We start from the raw sequence: 15,646 nt of genomic DNA on the forward strand, positions 1-15,646 counted from the left end.
TCTCTTTACCAACTGAGGGATATTTAGGGTAAAGGAATGAGTCAAAGTTGATCAATACACCACATGTTTACCCTTTACAGTATGGACAGATGCTTAGAAAAATGAAAATCCAAAAGTAAATTTTTTCCATCATATAGGATTGGGGTAGAGTAATTAGGCAGTACTTGAGTTCTCACTTGGTATGTGCTTTATATTTTAAAATTGGACCTTGTTTATTTATTTATTTTTTAAAAGAGTTATTTATTTATTTAATTTCTCTCCCCTTCCCCCCCACCCCAGTTGTCTGTTCTCTGTGTCCATTTGCTTCGTCTTCTTTGTCTGCTTCTGTTGTTGTCAGCTGCACGGGAATCTGTGTTTGTTTTTGTTGCATCATCTTGTTGTCTCAGCTCTCCATGTGTGCGGCTCTCCTTACGGGGTGCACTCCTTGCACTCCGTGGCACTGCGTGGCAGGGTACCCCTTGCGCGCATCAGCACTGCGTATGGGCCAGCTGCACACAGGTCAAGGAGGCCCGGGGATTGAACAGCGGACCTCCTGTGTGGTAGGCGGATGCCCTAACCACTGGGCCAAGTCCGCTGCCTGTTTATTTTAACTCTGTAACATTTTATTCCCACAATAATGTTTCTGGAGTCATTTTCTTCATTTTTATAATTTTAATTTTATCTCTGATAGATTTGTCCTCATTTTTGAATAAAAAATCTTCAAGTTTCATAATTTTTATATTTTCTTTTATAATTTTATCCTAATACTTCCTTCTTGTTATAACTGTGCCATTGTTTTATACTGTTGATACTTTTAGATGAAAAATTGTGTATCTGAGTTAATCTCACATCAAAGCAGCATCATTATATAATGATGATGCTAAGTTGTATGAAAAATACCTCCTGGATATGCTCCATTAGTCGCTAATTTTCAAACTTTAAGTTCTGTCTTTGAAAAACTCCTTTCCCCCACATCATTGACGTGGCTCCTCCACTTGAAAAATATATCACATGCATATAGTGGATTTTAAAAACTAAAAGCGTGTAGTTGTTTTTTTTGTTTACATTTAGGGGAAATTTCAGAACAACAAAAATTATGTCATTCTGTTTAGAACAACTAGAGTAAGCTTGTTTTATTATCAAAAGAAGGAATTCATTTTGGTTTAACATAGAACTAAGAGAACAAAAGGAGTAGATAATTTAATTATTTATGGGAGTTAATATTCATATCCTGGATTAACTGTTAGAAGATATATCATATTGATATATATGTGAAATGAGTGTATTTCTACTTTAAATGATCAATATTTGTGGCTCTCCTTTGTTTAATTTCAAATGCACTGAAGATAATGGATGCAATGCTACCATCATTACCCATAGTTCTCATGAATGTTGTCAGAAAGGGCCTTCTTGATATTTTGAGAAGATGAAAGAGTCAGAAGTCCAATCTCATATACAAGAAATAAAAAATCATAGAATTAGAGAGTAAAAAGCTAGTATCGGGTGAATGGAAACAACTTTTAGAGTCTGGGAACAAAAAAGGAACTCTCAAATATACTCAAAGTTCTGATTTGATAGCAAAGTTAATTTATGAAAAGAATAAAGCAGACTTAATTATATTAATAGTCAAGAATAGCTTCATTTATTTCCTTATTCAGCATCTTCATTAGGATGTTCCTAGTGCTGTACCAGATTCTATGCAAACTGCTATGCTAGGTGCTAATTAAGCAATAGAAATATTCCTTAAGTTGGGCCACTGGAGATATGACTTCTATCAGTTCTTGGACTTTATCTTCCTTATTCCAGTGCTATGCTCCACTGTTAGAGGCCTTCTAACTCTACCCTGAGGAAACATTTCAGTTTTATGCCCCTTGAATTCTAAGTTCCTTCACACAGGGCTAAACTTGTATGAAATTTCTAAATTCTATTCAAAATATTTTCTAATTTTTCTTATGAGAAATTGAACATGTCTGGTTTCCATCTTTTCAAAGATATACTCCTCCCATTTTCTGCTGACTTTTGGTTGCTCTTCAGTACCTTCAAATAGCTTTAAAAATTGCCTAGAATTTAAATTTGTAATCTGCAAGAGGGTTTGTTTGATACAAGATTCTCTGGCATTATCAGTGCTAGAACTCTCAACTATGTAAATTATTGTTTTATAAGATTTGACAAGCCTTCGTGGACTTAACACACAACTGTGCTTTATGATTTTTTTGTAGAACTCTATTTTGAGGCCTATATACTTTACCAACACGCCTTTTCTTTCACTGTAATCTATAATTTACCACTACACAAAGTGAAGTGTAGAAAATGGCAATCTCAGAGATCTTAAAATGCTTAACATACTGGTCAGGTTCTAAATGTTCTCTTAGGATGTGTTTTGTTTAATAGATCTGACTGGTATGTGAACATTTATAGTTTATCTTGGAAGAGCTGATATCAGCACACAATATTATTTTAAATATGATTTTATTACCATTTTTTGGCTACTTTCTTGATTCTATACTGCCACTGACCAATATAGTAACTCCTAGACAATATAAAGCTAATGAGAACTTGATATGTGGCTAATCTAGATTGAGACGTGTTGTAAGTTTAAGATGTACACTGGATTTCAAAGATGTGGTGAAAAAAATGTAAATTACCTCATTACATTTTTATTGTGCTTCCTTTTTAGAAATGCTAACATTTTGGATATTTTGGTTTAAATAAAATACATTGCTAAAATGAATTTCACCATTTTATATTCTTCTAATGTGGCTACTAGGGACTTCAAAATCACATGTATAGCTCACATTATATTTCTACTAGACAGAATTAGTAATTTAGGGTTGAGTGTACTTTCCAATGCATATCAGACAGACTGATTTTTTTTCCCATTGCAATACTGGCTTAAAAATATCATGCCAACTTTATATCCATTAACGCATTTCTAAATAAATTTTAGTGGTTAAATATTCCATTATCTTCTAGGCAAGCTACAGTTTGGGATAGATAATGTAAGATTTGATTTTCTTGTCTATAAAATGTGGATAAGGATTAGAATAGTTAACTCTGGGGTTGTTGCAAAAATTAGACATAAATAAGAATTTCGCATAATGCTGGGTATCTGATGGATGGACAATAATTTTCAATTGAAAAATTACCAATTTTGAAGTACTTTTATTTTTGTAACATGACTGCTATGAGTAAAATGATATTGTAGAGTGTTTTCCTTAGTTCCCAGCAATCATACTAATGCCAGTGAGTTAAAACCTAAAGAAACACCAGAAAGGAGGCAACATTCCATTCTCTGTAGTATTTCATATTGTGTTGATGCAACTTGCTTTTGACTTTTTGTTGTTCCATTGCATTATCTTTATTTATTTTAAATAGAAATATATTTTTATTCCCTTGATGATTAACAGCTCAAGAGCACAGTGCTCCATTAATCCGATGTAGAAAGTCATGAAGAAAGAATGTCTGTGTGCATTTGCTCAGAGAGCGATTTGTGCCCAGATCCTTCATTCTTTTCTTGTCTTTTAAAATCAAGATAGAGGCAGGAAGCAGATAAAAGGTTAATCACAGAGAGGTCAGTTTAGGCCTATTCATCCCTGAACTCTCCAAGGGTGATGTATCATCTTTCCTTCCATGAAGTTCCAGGTCCACAGTGTTGGAAAGCAGCTGTTGCTAGAACAAGTCTCTTAAAACAAAGCAAGACCCTTAGAGCCTGGAATATATCTTAGATTCCCCATTCTACCCATCGATGAGAACTAATCATGGACTTGGGCAATGGATTCCCTAAAAGATGACTGTGTAAGATGTAGCACAAGTACTACTGGTGGGTTTAGGAGACAGAAATTCTCTGTAGCACATTTGGACAAATTGTGTAAATCTCTCAAGTCTCAGATTCTTCTCTGAGGCAGCCCACCTTGGGCTGCATAACCCACACAGTAGTTGTGAGGCTTACATGGGATGTGTGTGAAAATGATAAAGCACTGTATGTACATGAGCCCCACTGTCATTATCATTAATCAATTCACCTTGTATCCTAATTTCTGGGGCTCTCAGAGTCTAATCTTGCAAGAATCTTTTTCCAAAGGACCTCTTAGTATAAGATTCTGTTACACTCAGGAACACAAATTCCAAAGTAGGGCTCGCTCACAAGGCACTGAACTTCAGAGCCATCTGCCATGACTGTAGAACCTGTGTGTCTCCATCGCCCTTGGGAGCACCAGTAGCTGGAGTTGTATTTACTTTGGCAGTCTCTGGGATCCTGCTGAGATGTGCATAAGTGCGACCCCTCTGATAAATTCCTGACTTTTTTTTGAAGACTCTTAGCCATATAAACTCATTCATCTTTACTAGTTCCCCCTTTTACTCAAGGTCTTTTTCTAGTTGCATCACCAGCTAGTGATTGGTAGTAATCCCTTGATGCCAGGGAGGCTAATCCCTGGGAGTCCTTTCCCATGCTGGGAGGAAGGTGATGCATTTACATGCTGAGTTTGGATTAGAGAGTGGACACATTTGAGCAACACGGAGGTTCTCAGGAGGTAACTCTTAGACACCCTACAGCTCTAGGCCTAGTTGAAATTTCAGGCACACAGGCTCATAAGCATAGTCACCAGGATCGAGGGCTCATCATTGGACCACCCTTCTTCACTGGTCTTTGCCCTTGCACTTGGGAGATTGTTGCTGTTCCATTGGGGAATATGTCAGAACTCCCCTGGCTAGGAACTCAGCACTCCCTCAGTTGTCATTTGTAACTGTAACTACCATGAAAATACCCAACAATTATCTGAACATATTTATATACCCTACACACATGCCCTGGAGAACTCCTTCCCAATCAGGTGTCCCCCATCAATAACACTCCACACCAGTGTTCCTCCCATGCCATAGCTGAACCTCTCTGTGGTCCAAAACTTCTTAAAAAATGAAGCCTAATATACTGTCAAATTCAACTAGTAGGAAAATGAAATAGTAATGATAGGTTTAAAGATTAGAAATAGAATACGTACTAATTTAGAAAAACTAAAATAAAGTAAAAAATAAATTGGGGTATTAAAACTGAAAAATATCATAAAATTTGTTTTTGATGTTTTGCATTTCATCACTGTAATAAGTGCTGCCTGTAATTTCTTTCATTCCTTCCTCAGTGTCTACATCTTTTTTATTTAATTTTGTCTTCAAAAAAAGTTTTAGGCGCGAGGAGTGTGCCCCATAGGGAGAGCCGCCCAGCGCAAAAGAAAGTGCAGCCTGCCCAGGAGTGGTGCCACACACTTGGAGAGCTGACACAACAAGATGACACAACAACAAAAAAAGAAACACAGATTCCCATGCCGCTGATGACAACAGAAGCAGACAAAGAAGACGGAGCAAACAGACACAGAGAACAGACAACCGGGGGGGGGGGGGGGAGGCGGGGAAGAAATAAAAAAAAAAGTTTTAGATCACAATAAAGTCACATATACAATATACAAAACTCCCATATATCCAATATCAAACCCTTTTTCCCCTTCCCCAGCAGTGATCTTTCTACATGTTCATGTTATATTTGCTGCAGTTGATGTGCAGATATTGAAACACAGCTACCAAATATGGTTCCATTTTGGCTTACATTATGGTTTTTATTTTAGACTGTACAATTTTCTAAATTTTTAGTTACATTATGGTTTACATTTTAGCCTATACACTTTTATAAATTTCTGGTGAAATTTAACATGTCCTATATCCATCATTGCACAATCTTGTGGAACACTTCCATTGCCCCCCAGTTACCCTGTGTTGGACTCAGATATGACCTTTCTACACATTCCTCTTCCATCACTCAGGAGACTTGAAGCTCTGTACTGGCCATGTGCCAGCTAGGCCCTGAGCCTCAGCAGAGTTGCAACTCCCACTCTCCAGTTCATTGGACTTACCCAGGTCAGCTAAGAGGGAGGTGAAGATGGTCAACCACCACACCAGGGAACCGAGAGTGCCTACAACTGCAATCAGGAGAATCGCATCCATCAACCATATGGGATCTAAGCCCCCTCTCAATTTAGAGGTGGAGTGGACATCACCATCCCAGGGTCCACAGGATGGAGGAATAAAATATGGATTAGAGTGAACTTACTGGTATTCTGCTATAGAATTATTGTGACTAGCAATGGAAGAAACTGTAGCATTGATGTGGAGAAAGTGGCCACAGCAGTTACTGAGGGCAGGGAGAGGGAAGAAATGTGATGTGGGGGCATTTTCGGGACTTGAAGTTGTCCTAAATGATATTGCAGGGACAGGTGCTGGACATTATATATCCTGCCATAACCCACTGAATGTACTGGGGGAGAGTGTAATCTACAATGTAAACAATAATCCATGCGGTGCAGCAGTCCTCCAAAATGTATCCACCAAATGCAATTAATGTGCCACAATGATGAAAGGTTGTTGATGTGGGAGGAGTGGGGTGGGGTGCGGTGTGGGGTATATAGGAACCTCATAGTTTTTTTTTTAAGATTTATTTATTTATTTAATCCCCACCCCCACCCCCATTGTCTGCTCTCTGTGTCCATTCGCTGTGTGTTCTTCTGTGACCGCTTCTATCCTTATCAGCGGCACCGGGAATCTGTGTTTCTTTTTGTTGCGTCATCTTGTTGTGTCAACTCTCGGTGTGTGCGGTACCATGCTTGGGCAGGCTGCACTTTCTTTCACGCTGGGCGGCTCTCCTTATGGGGCACACTCCTTGCGCGTGGGGCTCCCCTACGCGGGGCCACCCCTGCGTGGCACGGCACCCCTTGCATGCATCAGCACTGCACGTGGGCTAACTCCACACGGGTCAAGGGGGCCCAGGGTTTGAACTGTGTACCTCCCATGTGGTTGGTGGACATTTTATCCATTGGGCCACGTCCGCCTTCCCCTCATAGTTTTTAATGTAACATTTTTTGTGATCTATGTGTCTTAAAAAAAAAAAAAGAATCCATTGATCCTACCTTCAACAAACATAACCTTGCCTTCTATTTCCCCAGCTTGGAAGGTTTGCCTGAAAGGAGCTGAGCTGAGCCAGGAACTACTATCTCTTTGGAAATGGTGATTAACTTGTTCCATTTCTTCTGTATCATTCCTAGTATGGACTTTGCAACTCCAGTGCCATGAACTGCATTTATTTTTGAAATGACAATGGCAATGTCACAGATATTGTTTGATATTGGTGTTTGCCAGTGAGATCTGCCTGCAGCTTTTTTGTGTGTGTGGCTATGTCCTGTGCCCTTTGGTGCCCTTGAAACAGCTATTTGTCTTGCCTCATGAGCAAATCTCTTCTTTTACTTCTCCTTTCTACAACTTGCTGACATTCTCTGTCTAGAAAAATTCTGCTTAATTCCTGAAGACTTTGTGTCAGCAGGAATAGTTTCTCTAGATACAGTGAAAAACTCCATATGACCTGATGACTGGGCTAATCAAGCAGCTCATCACCACAGTTATGCATTTATTTGCCTCTAAGATGCCCTCCAGTCTATAGAGATCCTTCTTGGACATTCATTTCTGCCATCAGTTGGTGCTCTCTTGAGACTGCTGAATGGTTTCTGAATGATGTGTTTGGAAAGAGGTGCATTACTGCCTAATATGTTTTGTGTTTGGATTCTTTATCCATGTCATTACAATTAAAATGTTTAAAATATTGACCATGTTATATTTATAATTGTCATTGTTTAAATATGAACCACACTGGTAAATCATAAGTCAAATTATATTACTATTATGAGTAGAAACACCTAAGAAATGTATGCAAACATTTTAGCATTTAGTTTGGTAAATGAAAGGCCAAGTATTATTTCATGAATGTTCAGTGTATACCTGGAATGCCAAATCCAAATCTTTATAGCCTAATATTTATAGCTTTGTATAAGACCTTACTTTATCTCTTGTTTCTCACTGTCTTCCTCTGAGACAATTGAATCTCAATAACAAATACACAGAATTTGTGTATCTCAGTAACAAATACACAGTCAAATTATCTGGGTTTAAATCATGTCTCTGCTACTAGGTATGTGACTCTATGCAAAATACATAACCTCTCTGTGCTTCCTTTTCCTCTTCTGGTAAAAAGTAGTAAGATGATAGCACCACACAGTGTTCTTTGAGAATTAAGTGTGTTAATATTTATTAAGCATAAAGAACAATGCTGGTCCTCACTAGATAAAAGAAAAGACAAACCAAACAACAATGATGTCTACTCCTGTCTTAGTTTGCCAGGGCTGCTGTGACAGATATCAGACAATGGATTAGGGCTTAAACAGCAGAAATTTATCATCTATTGATTTTGGAAGCAAGAAATTCAACATTTAGTTACTGGCAGGGCTAGCTCTCTCCCAGAGTAAGTAGCATTCCAGCAATCCTCCATCATATGGCTGTCTCTCTCTTTCTCTGTGTCTGCTCTTCTGGTTCCTGCTGACTTGTAGCTTCTTCATTGTGTCCAATTTTCCTTTGTTTATAAAGACTTTGGCCATATTGGATTAAGGCCTATCCTCATTCAGTATGGCCATACCTTAACTAATAATAACATTTTCAAAAGTCCTATTTACAAATGGGTTCACACCCACAGAAGTGTGGATTAAGACTTGAACATGAACATGTCTTCTGTGGAGTATACGTTTCAATCTATCACAATTTCAAATCTGTTTTCCAAGACCCCCATATTTCTTCTGCTTCGAACTGCTCCCCTCCATCCATGCCACACTATGGTTCTTTCTCAATTTACAGTCACTCTTTCCTGGAAGATTGTTTGATGTTCCGATTCCTTTTCAAAGGCATTCTCCAGAATTTAGGCCTAAGTTCTCTCTACTTACTAGTCAACCATAAAGTTTACTGTCTATACCTGGTAATAACCATATTACTAACTACTAATTTGTTTTATATTAACTTCTTCACTCACTTCTGGCACCTTCTCTCTGTCTTACATGTTTTTGTTCTAATAATATAAAACTTTTCATAATTTCCCCCTATACTACACTGTTTGAGTCTCACATACCTTTGTTCTAGCTGTTCCTTCTTTCTATAAGCCCTGCCCACCTTTTGTTAAGTTATCTCTTTCATGAAACTGACCTTAAATTCTCAGGTTGTGCTAAGTGCCCTTCTTCTTCTTGTCATTTATATTTATACAATATACTATGTCTGCCTTCTCCAATAATTACTTGCTTTTTGAAGGGAGAGGTTATGCCTTCCACCTTTGTTCCCTCAGTGTTTAGCAAATTGCCTTTCACATAGCCAAAACCCAATGAAGGTGACTTGAAATTCATTGATAGTCTCCAATGTAGCCATAAATTGCTTAAGGTCAAAGGCCATGCTATGTAGTGTAAGCTTTACATTGGTATTCAATAAGTACAAAGTAAATTTAGTGTTTTGATAAGTTATGGTAATTTACATTTCCCCCTGCATCAATAAGAATGCAATTCTAGAGACAAAATTTCATCAGAGAACAATAAGGATGTAATCAGACCTAAAGGCAGGAGTATAGAGGAAATAAGTTTATGAGTTGCCCGTTGCTGAATTGTGGCAGCAGCCATTTATTTCATAGCTATTTTCAGTCTTGGGTGAGGGTGGAATACTGATACTACATAAAAGGAAGAAATTTGGTAAAAATTTGGCTCCTTTATTTGGTATTTAAACTTAGAACCCTTGTACAGAATATTTAATTATTTTCTTATGGGTCCATGCATACTTAAAGGAACTCTGTGAAGTTAAGTCACAGGGCTATTTAAAAAGAAATTTTATTTATATTTTAAAGGGAATTTTTCCCCTGAATTTTCTTTTTGCAATTCATTTCTAGTAATAGTGTCTTATGGTCAGAGAGTATGGTATCTATGATGTTGAGGATTTTTGTGTGTCCTATTATATGGTCAATATTTGTGAATATTTCATGTGAGTTAGAAAAGATGGTATATTTTATGCTGTATGAAAATTTCTGTATTCTTATGCTATGTATTCCTGTATTGATCCCAAACCTGCCTTCTAACTTCTTTCATTATTAGTCATAGTGTTGGCTTCAAGAGCTCAACAAAATATATATATGCTCCAGCACTCAAATAGCAGTCCTCCAGATGTTATTGCTTACAGTGTCTCTTCTTTTTCTGGTTAACCATTTCCACTTTTCTATATTTCTTCCTCTCTTTTTTTTTCCGTCTTTATTTATTTTTTTAATGTTACATTAAAAAAATATGAGGTTCCTATATACCCCCCACCCTCCTCACCCCACTCTTCCCCCCATAACAACAACCTCTCTCTTTGATCTATTGTATATTGCTACTGTCTAGTGTGTCAGTATGGCCCTTAAACCATGCTTTCCAAATCTGTATAAAACACTGCAGTTGCACTCAATTTAAGAAACAGTGCAATGGGACTACTGTCTCCTTTAACCAAGTTGCACCCCACAATCTCATTTAAGTGATTAATTAATGCCCAGTCTTTTTTTCCCAAAAAAGATGCTAATGAGGTGTTAAATATCACAGGATTAAAAAACTAAAAATAAAAGAGAAAAATAATGATGGGATAAATAAATAATAATGGCACTTTATATGGGCTTAGAGTTGAGGCTAGGATAATAAAAATTATCATACACTTTCTAAGCTAAGAAGTCTTGGGCACTTGTGAGAGCTGGGGCATGGCTTTGGTTCTAGGTTTGTAACAGCTTAGTTTGTAAATGGCTTCACAATCAAATATATCAATTCTTCATTCTAATCATAGTTCTTCTTTTTGGTTTCTGCTTCATCATGCAGTTCAAAAATTTATCTTATTCACCTGGCTTTTTGCAATCTGCAAAGCTGACAATTATTTCTGTCTGTGATTCTGCAAGGAATTGTTCCAAGTCCAAGGAAGATGCCACGTTTCTTTTTTCTGCTCCTTATTTATTTTGAACTGCTTGTAGTCAATATTAGTTATATACAACTGACTTTTGAACAGGCTGATCAAATGATTTTTCATCAATAGTTGACTAATATTTTACAATATCATTTTAACATTTCCTTCAAAATACCAAATATTATTTAGATTTCCCAACACTGACACTTAAATGGATCTTGATACTAAGGCATAAGAAAATGAAGAACAATAGCATTTGGGCCATTAAAAGAAATCTGTAGCCATGTTAAGTCAAATTACTATACAGATTGCTGATTATTATACAGACTTATTCCACAGAAATGTTAAATCACTACCATGTTTGTCTTTTTAAAAACTGGATATAATAAGTGACAAGAAGATAGGAAATGGGGTATTATCAGATCCCCTTGATGGTCGTGCTGCTCTACGCTCTAAAGAACACCTGAGCAAAAATTGAACTGATTTTACTGAAATTGCTTAGAATCTAGAAAGGAGGGCAGAGCTACAAGTTAGGGAGAGTTGGCTGGTGAAAATACAACTACAGGATATGTAGGAGCCAATCGCCAATTCATCTGACAGATAAATGTGGTGGGAATGACTCAGGAAAGATTTTGTAGTGGAAATGTTTGAATTGAGTCAGGTGTTCTTTAACAAGTAAAGTAAAGAAGATTATTGCATAAAGAGGCAAGAATCTAAACTCAGGCAAGGAGAAGTTAAATAACAAGTTTAATAATTAGTAAGCATTTTGGAGTGGCTGAAGTAGAGACTAAGGGAACTAATGTAGGAAGAGACAAACCTGGGTAGGTTAAGTGTTGGTTGGGTCATAGAGTTGTTGTTTACTGTACTGAAGGTTTTGGACTTGCACATGTTTCCACAATTTTATTGTAAGATCATAAAACTTACATTTTTACATTTTTATTAAAAGTCAAAACTGAAATATTTTAGATTGAGGGCATCTCCATAAGTTCAGAAACCATTAATTTATGCTCTTCATGTTCTCCAAATTGCTGCTGTTTCTCTAGATGCTGTGTAGTTGAGTTTTACTACCAACATTATCCTTCTATCTCTTCATTCCCTTTGTTTTATAACAGCCATAAAAATAAGTAACTTAAAATCAAGTTTGCTAAAGAATATGGTAGTGAATTTCTAATAAAATGTAGAATAAAGATCATTGAAGGTTATGAATTGAGAATTCACTTTACCAATATTCAGATAGTTTCAACTGATGTTTTCAATATTCAAAAAAAGCATACCATACCTCACAATGAGAATTTATCACCTGTAAGATTTTTTAAAATATTCATTATTTGTGCATAAACATAAACATGGGATTTTTCAAAGATAATTACAACATGGAGATTACCTTGAATATTCAAAAGGGAGTCCTAAGATGTAATTATTCCACAATTTTTAATGTATTATATGTTGACATACTTTTTAAGACTTCAAACCAATGCAACTGTAGTTTATGCTCAAGCTTACACATGAATTTCTATTAAATTTATGTTTTAAATACTGCATTTTTCAAAAGGTTTCCATTCATTTCCTCCTATTATTTATAATTTTTGGGTTATAATCCATGTATAATGCAAATACACACAAGCACTCTATTCTCAGAAGAAAATACCAAAAATAGGCACCAGTTAAAATGAAATTTGAAATAGTTTTGGAAGAGCTTTACAAAATTCTTTTCTTTGTGATAAAAGCACTATGAAGTTCATGTGTAATTAAAAAGTTTAGAGAAAGGACTGGTTTATTTAGGTTCAACATTCATTGATTATGCTGTAAGTTAATAAAAACTGGTTTTAAAGAGGATGTGTCATTTTTTTAAATAGTACAGGACTGTGTTTTCCTTTTAGGATGTCATGTCTTATATATATTGCAGCATTAGAAATAATAAAACATTTGAAAAGGTCTATATTATCCAAGTAGTATTGTGCATATAGTGAATATAGGTCTTCTAAAATATGAATCCTAAAATAAAGACAATTTCATCCACTAAAATTTTGAGAGAGAATTTGTAAAATCTCACATGTATCTGGAGCCAAAGTTACAATCTAGTCCCAAATTGCTTATTTTTCAAATAAAGTAATCTCCAAATCTGTGTAAGAGGATGAGCCTCTTGCAAAACAGAAGGGGAGAAGAAAAGAATTAAATACAATAAATGTAAAGTGTCATTTCCACTAAAGTGGATTTTGCACAAAAGCACAAGGTAAATATTGGCACTATCTTTTAAACAGCTGAATGACAACTGCAGAGCCTGAAGATTTGAAAACATATATGTATACCAAATATACTTATAAAAAAATCTGTTACGAGGTTTGTGAAAAATAAGTTGAATCTCCCTTTCCCCCCAAAGTATGCATGGCATATGTGCTAACTTACTGAATTCATCCTTCATGCAATTTCAGTTTATTAAAGAGGTTAAAAATTTATAAAAGTCTGATGAGATATGGTTTTAATGCTTCATCACACTACCCATCATTTGCTTTTCAATCTAGATCAGAATGATCTTTCCTACTTCTCTGCAATCACCTACCTGCACAGCTAATATTTTCTGAATGCTCTCCTGAGAGTCTGTCTGGAACTTGGCCAGCCTCATCTGGCTGTAGAGGGCCACCAGTTGGAAGTGCTTCTGCCATACCTTGTGTACTCTTCTTTGCAGCTGACAGAGCTAAGGGAAAGAGGGAGGGGGAAAAACACAAGTCAGAGTAGGAGAGGAAATTAATGGCAGTGTTCAAGAAGAATGATGGAGGGAAATATAGAAAGCAGTCAATAGCCCATTCTGCACTGTACGGACCTGACAGGAATTTCACAGTCTCTTGATTTTTCAGCCCACTCATGCGCATTCATCAGAAACCAGTCACATCTGGCTGCCAGGATGGGGGGTTAATTTTCTCTAAATGCCTCAGCAGTTTTGTTCTAGCTGAGGCAAACTCTGTGACTGCAAAGCTGATGAGTAAAATATTTCTACTTCACCCAGTTTAACTCAAAACCGATAGCCTCGGGATATATTGAACCTTTCTTTAAAAAAATAATCTTTTGAGGCTTTTTTGAACGGCACATCAGGTCAGGCCAAAGTTTAAAATGCAACTTTAAGACTTTGATGGACACCATTACTTCTTCTTTTTCCTCATAAAGCTCACCATTGCTCGGCAATGTGTGCTTTAGAGCATGACAAAACTAAAGAGAATTAACTTAGCCATCAACGGCTGAGGGAGAACAATAACAGGGAAGAAATTTCCAGCTAGAACTCCCTATTAATCTACCTCCCTCTGACCATGTGACATGGAAACGTCTGACTGCGCCAAAGTACAGTGGACACAATGTTTAGAAGTGACATGTTTAATACTAGATCTGTAAAGAAAAAGAAAGACTTCTCTCATAGGCATTCTATATCATTTGGGAAGTTTAATAAAATAAACAAACAATATATAGTGGAAGCTGGAAGTTTTATCGAGACAGTATGTGTTTGTACTTGAACAGTAAGCCAAACCACATAATAAAGAACTGCTATAATTAATTTTCAGAGGAATAAAATTCCTGAATAATTAATGGTAAAAGACAATATCACTCCTTCCCCTCAAAAAAGAACATAACATTTGCATATAATATAATCAGATCACTGAAAACGTTTGGATTTTTGGTAGTTGGTAATACAGATAATTGATTGTGTGTTTTGCAGAATAAATTTAAAACATACGAAAACTTCACGAAACGTTTCATAATAACAAATATGTTCCATTTATTGATAAATGTTCCATTTATTATGGAAAGGTTAATTGAAAGAAAACATCAAACAGAGCATGTATGATTTGCAAACTTTTCTGTATGTATATTTCAATAAGAAAGTTTTCTTAAAAATAACTGTTTTAAATACCTGGTGTTGTATGTGAATGATTTATTATCATTATTCTCCACTCTATATTGTAATGAATATATTGTAATAAACAATGCATGTATATATTCTTGCATTTATGCTCAGTTCATAGACAAATGAAACCACTATTCTTAGTTATGTCAGGCAGAAAACATAGCTTTGAAAACTGGATAGTCACCTCGCTAAAGGCTGAGATACGTTACTTAGAATCAAGTTATAGGTATTTCAGATAATTTGGGCTAATTGAATTAAAGATTAAAATAATTGTTTAAAGAGATATTTCATCAAGCTTTAAAAATATTTTTTTCTATGCTATAAGCCAAAGAGGGTAAATGGTATTCTGTATCATGATATACTCATTAAATCATTCGGAAATTTTAGTCCATCAGTATGTTGACCATGAGATGAAGGGATATATTAGTGTACTAATTGTGGCAGGAACCAGGGAAGGGAATAGGCATATTGTCTAATGTATGCATCAATGATTTAAATTACCTTAATTAATTTTGTTTTAACAATATGATTCATAGCCAGTCTATGTTTAAATTAAAAATTACTTCAATATGAAATTGTAGGCAACAATAAACAAACTGATAGTTAGGGGTGACTAAACTTCAATAAGGGAGGAGAAACAATCATGATAAATGTTCCTGAGAATAACTTCAACAGCATGTATGTTTTAAAAATGTGTAATTTGATATTGGCTCTTATTTTAACGTGTGAACTGGTAGTACGCATTTTGTTTTTTAAAAAGGTGAGAATGAGGATGGGGATGGAGGAGATTTTACTTGGTGATAAATTAAGATTACCAGGACGTCATCTGTAGCAGTTTGATATTGTTTATGAATTCCAAAAATAGATACTGGATTATGACTCTAAACTGGTCTGTTCCTCTGGGCCTATTAGATTGAATTAGATTCAGAGGTTTCACTTTACTTGATTAAATTAAGA

General features: G+C 35.9%; 1 protein-coding gene across 1 annotated transcript in view; it reads right to left on the reverse strand.

Annotated features, from left to right (window-relative positions):
* CCDC178 (coiled-coil domain containing 178) overlaps window positions 1-15,646 on the reverse strand; it is a 530,711-nt gene that overhangs the window by 30,143 nt on the left and 484,922 nt on the right. Inside the window, exon 21 of the mRNA XM_004479016.3 lies at window positions 13,355-13,489. Within this exon, the coding sequence (XP_004479073.2) occupies window positions 13,355-13,489 (135 nt within the window). The remainder of the gene's footprint in view (window positions 1-13,354; window positions 13,490-15,646) is intronic.

The sequence above is a fragment of the Dasypus novemcinctus genome, chromosome 16 (genome assembly GCF_030445035.2).
Source record: "Dasypus novemcinctus isolate mDasNov1 chromosome 16, mDasNov1.1.hap2, whole genome shotgun sequence".
In the NCBI taxonomy this organism is placed as follows: Eukaryota; Metazoa; Chordata; class Mammalia; order Cingulata; family Dasypodidae; genus Dasypus; species Dasypus novemcinctus.